The 7,879-nt window shown below is 28.2% G+C and overlaps 1 protein-coding gene across 1 annotated transcript; it reads left to right on the top strand.

Moving 5' to 3' along the window:
- The first annotated feature begins 256 nt into the window (after window positions 1-256).
- LOC141668013 (uncharacterized) lies at window positions 257-7,662 on the top strand. Its single transcript, XM_074474682.1, has 4 exons — window positions 257-899; window positions 6,919-7,008; window positions 7,097-7,164; window positions 7,438-7,662. Exons 1-4 carry the CDS (start codon window positions 288-290, stop codon window positions 7,571-7,573), a joined length of 906 nt encoding a protein of 301 aa, XP_074330783.1. The 5' UTR covers window positions 257-287; the 3' UTR covers window positions 7,574-7,662.
- The last annotated feature ends 217 nt before the right edge of the window (window positions 7,663-7,879 follow it).

Genomic DNA, 7,879 nt, shown 5'->3' with positions numbered 1-7,879 from the left:
GTAATTCATACCGATTAATTAAATTTAAAAATTGGATCAGTCACAAATCTTGAAAAAAATTAATTAAAAATTAATCGATAAAATCATAAATTTTTAGAATCAGGATTGCAGTCTCATAATTAAATAAATGATCTGTGAGTTTAGTAAAATATAATAATGGGTAAACAAATTCGCACGTCATTCCTTAAGAAAAGAAAATTCGCACGTCATACATGATAACATGAACTCGTATGTATAAATATCATTGTCAAGACTTCAACTACCTATTACAAAAAATCAAAGAAAAAATGGTGAAAGTTTTCGCAATCATAAGGCCAATAGTCCGTCTTCTTATGAAATTTTACGGATTATCCCCACAAATAATCGAAACCGAACCCGGAACCAAAATTAAAGTATGGATGCCATCGAAATTGAAAACCGAAACCAAACCGAATATCGTATTCCTTCATGGGTTCGGAGCTGATGGTATATTCAACTGGCTATCTCAAGTCATGGCACTCTCTAGCACCTATGCTGTGTACGTCCCTGATCTCCTTTTCTTCGGCGAATCGATCACCGACAAGCCAGGGAGGTCTACGGCTTTCCAGGCAGAGGTTATAGCTGCGGCATTAAAAAAAGCTGGTGTTAAGAAGTGTACCGTTGTTGGACTTAGTTATGGGGCGTCAATAGGTTTCAAGATGGCCGAGTTGTGTCCTGAGCTGGTTGAATTTGTGGTGGCAAGTGACACGGTGATTGAGTTTACGGAGTCGTTAAGTCGAGTTGCGGCGGAGAAACATGGGTTTTCTAGCTTGCAGGAGTTCTTGTTGCCGACCACAGTTGAGGGTTTGATGGCTTTTCTTACCGTCTGTAACCATGGACCTGTGAGTATGCCTGCTTTTGTTGCTAAGGACTTTCTAAAGGTAATTCTCTTTTTATTTCCTTTTTAAAAAAAATATTTCTAAATTTATGTTTTCGTATCATTTGTTTTATCCATATTTCTTCTTTACATGTTTCAAAAGTCGGATTTTTGTTATTTAATTAAGACCATGATCGTAGAAATTGGAAATCGTATTCACCGAAAAACAAATGACTAATTATGTAGGCAACTGGGGTAAATGATTTATCGAACTACCGTCAACTTTTTTTCAAATATGTTTTTCCACAATTGGGTGTCAGTATAATTAAAGAGAAATTTTACTATTATTTATATTATTATATATATTTTTCACACCAAAATCTATACACTAATTTATTAAAAATCAAATCATCGTAACATCCTAATAAAAAGATGCCAAATATATCGAAATGAGGAATGTATCAAATAAGGACCATGAGAATACTACTTTGTCGAAAATACATTCCAATAAATAGTCTCTTCAGTCTTTAAATATACTATAAAAAATTAATTATTAGCAACTTAATGTCTATTTATTGCCAACAACATTTTATATTTATTCTTTGAATAATATTTTAAATTAGATTATTTTTATTACATAGGTGTATAATATATAGCTGAGATGAGGAAGTTGGTGCTTGTATTAATTTATAATAAAATACTACCTAAGAGTAAGTAGTAATCTCCTAAAAGAGAGAAGAGAGAAGAGACTTTAGAGCATCCTCGATACAGTCTGTTGTAAATAAAGAGACTTCCATAAATTGAAGAAAATTTTAAGAGTCTACTCTAACTCCTCAAAGTTAAGAGCTACTACATGACTCTTAACTTTTATTTATTAATAAAGTATTCATAAATAAAATGAATAAATAAATAATAGATATAAAGAGTATTATTGGAGTTGAATTTTCTAATAATGTCCTAATTTATTAAGAGCATAATATTTTATTTACATTTAAGAGTTTAATAAGAGACTGTTGTAGATACTTTTAAGATTTTAAAAAGTCTCTAGGAATCTCTTGGAGCTCAAGTTTTATTCATACTCTCTACTTTATGACTCAAGAGCTTTTATGAGAGGATCTTCATCAGTCTCTTAATAGGCTATTAAATATAATACAAATAATGTGACTTTTAGCAAGTTATGATATAGATTTACGTGTCAACTCCAAAATACTCTTTATTTTGCTCCTAAGTTATATATTATTCATATTTCAAATTGTGCATAACAAATTTGTGTAATGAAACATGTGCATGTGAATATTTTATTAATAAAAAGAAATTAAAAGCTATCTAGAAACTCTTAAAAGAGAGGAGAGAGAACAGGCTTTTAGGTTAGAGACACTAGGGGCTTGATTTTTGACATGCTCTTTATATTTTGGTTTAAGAGTTTATTTGAAGAGTGGTTTGTTGAAAATGCTCTAATAGAACATCTCCGATAAACTCTTACTAACTAGGTGTAAACCAAAAATCGATCAAAATGCAAAACTGACCCGACCCACCCCTATTTCGACCGACAGAGCCGAACTATTCAAAACCCGAATTTTAATTGGGTTCAAATTTTTGTCAATCCTAATATAATGGGTTGGGTCAAGGTTTAAAAAATTTAAACCCTTACAAACCCCACCCAACCCGATGTTATAATTATAGTATTATTATTTGAAATTTTTAATTTATGTATTTATTGTATTAATCATTATATTCGAAATAATATTATTATTTTATGGATATCACATTATAAGTTATTGACTTTAAACTAAAAGAGTATACGGCACGTTAGTATCCAGTAATATCTATCTTCCGTTAAATTATGGGGTATTACTAGTTTATTTCAACTTTTGATTAAATTAATTTGTAATTTTGACTCGTAAGAAATATTTAAATAGTTTTATTTGAGTTTTAACCCAAAACAACCCGACCCAATGTATAAAGGGTATGGTTGGGTTGATTTTTTTTTTATTAACAGGTTCATTTTTTAAAAACCGGACTAATTGGGTTGGTTTGAATTATTACCCCTAACCCGACCCGGAATCACCCCTATTCTTAACTTTAAATTTGAGGAATGAAATGATTTCATTTTCGTTCAGAATGGACTCTTATGGCTCTCAAGATTAGTAAGAACATCTTTTCTTTTCTTGCCTTTTAAGAGCCAATTTTCCAGTCTTGACCAATATTATATAATATATTTATCAAAACAACCCCTTTCTACCTCCATTATCTTTTGAGTCACATGAATTTAAATTATATTAATTAATTAAAAAATTAATGCATAGTTTATACATGAAGCATTGTTAAACAAAAACCTAAATTCAAATGACTAGAAACCAATATTTTATATTATATTTAAAAGAAAAGATAAATAGTCTTTCGAAAATATTTAAAAATCAAGATCATGGATGATTTCGGGTTTCATCTCTTTGTGGTTCCATCTTGTTCTCTTCATCTTTTTGTGGTCACCCGTCAGCTGAGGCCCTAATTTTACAAGTAATCTCCTTCCCGAGCTTGTTTACATAGTCCCCCATCCAATGATTTGCCAAGTACGCAAAAAAACCTGTCTAAGCCAGCCTTGTATTGCTTGGCAGCTTTCTCCAACTTTCTCTCACATCCTTCGTGCCCATGATTTATTGGTCTGGGAGTTCATCGTTGCCTGCTTATTTTAAATTGACCTTATAGAAACATCATAAAAATGATAAAGATGAATACTGATAGAAAAAAAAAAGTCATAGAAACTAAAAATTTTCACTTATTTTTTTCGTTAAAATGAAATCTATAGCGATAAAAGAAGTTTATAGCAAAAAAAAACTGTGTTATTGTCAATTCTCATATATTTATTTACCAACATATTATACTCGCTTTTGTGAGATATATTGAATTTGAATCATTTTCTTCATTGTTTGAGAAATAAATCTAATTACAGAATTGTAAGTCACAAAGATCTTCATCCATGTACAGAAAATCCTGTGAAAAAAAAATCTAGTTCATCATAGTAATAAAATTTAATAAATCGCCTAAATTTGACTAATCACCTTTAATCAAATTACAAAAATACTGATTTGTGTTCTAAATGAATATACACATAAAATAATCAAATAATTCGACGTAATCTTACACGAGAAATGAACATATATCATAGATCTATAAGACATTTATTACTTTAATATAATATAATCAAAATTTACAACTAAATTTATTCTAAAATGTCAAACTGCATATTCATCATACATTTGAGAGAGAGGAAGACGACAACTCTGATACCATGTCAAACTGCATATTCATGATATATTTAAGAGAGAGAGATAAACTTGTATTAATAAACTCTCATCCAAACTTAGTCCTCATCTGTTACATTATATAGCCTTACTACCGAAAGAATATACTAAATTAATATAACTAACTTTGACAGCTGTACTACTAGCACTGGTGGTAACATAAAAGATATGAAATACATACTTACAGTGAATTTAAAACCATATCATTACAGAAGTTTCGAAACTTATGCATTCAAGATCGGAATAACATTTAAATTTATGAAGAGAAAGGAAGGTGAGGCGGTGAGAGAGTGAGCAGATGATAACATATCAAGGACTATTATATTATATTATATCCTATATATAATTGCAGTAAGGAAGTTTAGGTAGTAGGATAAGATGGTATGGTCGTCAAGGTCAAGATTGTAAATTTTTAATATTTATCCACTGAAAATAGAAACAAACAAACATCAAAAACAAACACCACCAAAAAATCATATATGTACTAGATTTGCAAAAAAATCCTAATACTTATCAACCTAAAAAAAAAAAAGAAATACAAAAATCACAATAAACATTAAGTTGTAATTTTTTTTTAAAAAGTCACACCAAAATTCACCCAAATTTTTTTATTAATTTTTTTAATATAAAGAGTAGATAAACTAAAAAATTTACAATACTCACCATCTGAAAATTTATAGAGTCAACAATATAAAATTTTAGTAAATTAAAAATTACAAAAATATAAATTTCATGAGTAAATCAAGTAAAATAAATAAATCCAAATTAATATTAATGAAAATAATATTATCAACTTATTTATGATAATTTATAAATTATCATATTTTCTATCATTATCTTAATATTGTATTATATCCTATACATAATTGATATAAAATAAAAAATAAAAATCTGTTTATATATAGTATACTAAATTTATTAAGTGAATATGTATAAATTTAATAATATTAAAATTAAAAAAATATGATATATGTAGTTACTTTACGAGGGTTAGCGGGGTTAGTGTTGGAGGCCAAGCCCATTTATATTGAGCTCAAAAACTAGTTGGACCGACGGAAGTACAAAGGGGAATAGACAAGGCAAGTCCATGGTGGCCACACTTCTTGTCCTAATCTTGACCAAAATTTAGGCCAAGATAATTTTCTATTTTAATAGTTTAGTCTAAATTCTGGTTTAATTTTTAAATTAATATTATATTCTTCAAGCTAGTTATTTATTATTATTTTAATCTTTTGAATAACTCGGTGGATCAAGAAATAATTTATTTTAGGCTGGTTATATAATTGATCTTTTGAAAATAAGATCAATATTATAAGAGTCAAATATCATGTAGGTGACTGACTGTATTCAAAAAAACTCAAGTTGATCACTTATTGTAAATTTGACTCAAATAGATCACCATTTAACTTAATTTGATCTTTTCGTTAAACTCAAAAATTGAAATTATCCAAAATTAAAAATAATAACATATGTGGATATGTGGATATAGCTCGTTTTGAAATTCAATATAATTACTTAAAATTTATATTCACTCCAAGAAATAATGCTGAAATCTAGGTTTGATTTTAAGAAATCTAAAAAATGAAAGAATCAAACCAAGATTTCATCAATATTTCTTAAGACATATATCAAGTTTTAATAACCATATTAAAACTCAAAACGAGATCTACCCATCCATGTTACTATCTTTAAATTTTGGGTAATTTCAATTTTTGACTTTAAAGAAATGATTAAATTAAATTAAATAATTATTTATCTGAGTCAAATTTGCAATGAGTGACCTACTTTGAATTTTTTGGACGTAGTCAATTATCTACTTGGTATTTAACCCAATATGTTGATATTATTCATAAACTACCCTTCTTGAAAGTTGTATAATAATTAATAAGGTTGAATTAAAGTCTATATTCATTCATTTATGAGGGATATATGTGAAAATACAACATCAAATTAATGTTTTCTTAATATGGTTTATTTTTTGAAAAAAGATTTGTATTATGGGACAAAGGGAGTATTGTATTAAATAAATATTTTAATTTATTACTATATATTTTCTTCTAAGTTGTATTTATAATTAATTTTTATAGAATATAATATTTATTTTATATTTAATGTATTATTAATCTGAATTAAAATAATTTAGAATGTTTAATATAATCAAATTTTATAACTATTATATAATTACAAATTAAGCACAAAATATCAAATATGATTAAATACTATTTAATATATACATTAACATATGATCAATAAACTAACAAATATATAAAAGATAAAAGGTCTATATTTCTTTATTCAAAAAATTTGTGCCAATAAATAATGTGCGCCTAAATTTAGACATGCACTGTTTACTTGTCTAAATTTGAACTGACTTTTAGACAAATGTTAGATAAATTTAGATCAAAATTGGTCAAAATTTAGGTACATAAGCCCCTTTTGAATATGAACTAAGCCGAAAGAGGCCTGAATCAGATTAATATCGCCGGGAATTCACTATGGGTTAGCACCTCAACCGGGATTTACTCTGAGTGAGCTACCTCCTGATCCCGTCCTGTGGCCTACATGCATATGAATAAGACATGGATCAGATTAATGTTATCCATGAGTCCATGACACTATCAAAGTTTATAAGTGTTAACAACCAATTTAACCCCCTATTCTATCCAATTCTATTTTTTTCCAAGATTCCAATACTATGTATTATGAAATATTTGATATAAAGAAAGTATAAAAATTAGTGGTAAAAATGAAGGTAGTAATTTGCAGTGTTGATGAGTGCAGGAGTTCTATAACAACAGGAAAGAAAGAGCTGAATTAGCAGATGCTTGGGTTGTTCCAGACAATGAAGTGAAGCCCATTAGTTTAAGCCAGGTTACTTACTTTGTTTAATATATAATAACTGCTGATGAACATGATTACAATGATTATGTATTGAAATATTTATGATGTGTTATTGCAGAAAGTTCATTTGGTATGGGGAGATGATGACAAGATTTTTACCTCCCAAACTGCGGAAGACACTAAAAGGTGCTCTTTTATTTTTATTTTACAGTCTTTTATCAATACTTTAAACAATAAGTTAGAAGTGCGATGAGATTCGTCCCGGCTACATGAGTTCAACTCAATTCCTGAGGGTGATCTCAGGGAAACTTATTGAATAATGAAATTTTTATAAAGATTAGGTGATTACTTAAAAAATATACATAATTGTATTAATTTTCAAATTCGATTCTTTACTTTTTATATAATCTTCATTTTCTCTTTGTACAAAAAAAATGGGTAATAATAATGGAACTACAGGCAATTGGGAGGTGATACAACATTGGTATACATAAAGGATGGAGGTCACGTAGTTCAACAGGAGAAGGCAAATGAATACAATGTCGAGCTCAACAAAATTCTTGCTTCTCTTCATACAAAGTCTAAAGATGCTTGAGTATACCCTATTTGTTGTTTTCGTAATAAAATGTCATTATGATTTATTCGAATTTCGTTCTACTGTATTTAGTTTATTGTTTTCTTTCATTTGTACGCCGCATTAATTTTCCTTTGCAAAATTTTATATTGCGAAGATTATTTCATAAATTGAAAGAAATACCGGATAATATATGGATAATATACATGGTGTTAATCTATTAACCGTTTTTAATCTACTACTCTCTCCGTCCCACTTTATGGGGAAAGATTACTATTTACACATATTTCAATGTATTCGGAAGAGATACTTATAAATAATATATTT

The sequence above is a fragment of the Apium graveolens genome, chromosome 6, assembly GCF_009905375.1.
Source record: "Apium graveolens cultivar Ventura chromosome 6, ASM990537v1, whole genome shotgun sequence".
NCBI classification, from domain to species: Eukaryota; Viridiplantae; Streptophyta; class Magnoliopsida; order Apiales; family Apiaceae; genus Apium; species Apium graveolens.
Note: the sequence above shows the minus strand (reverse complement) of the source record. Positions and strands in the feature narration are given on the sequence as shown.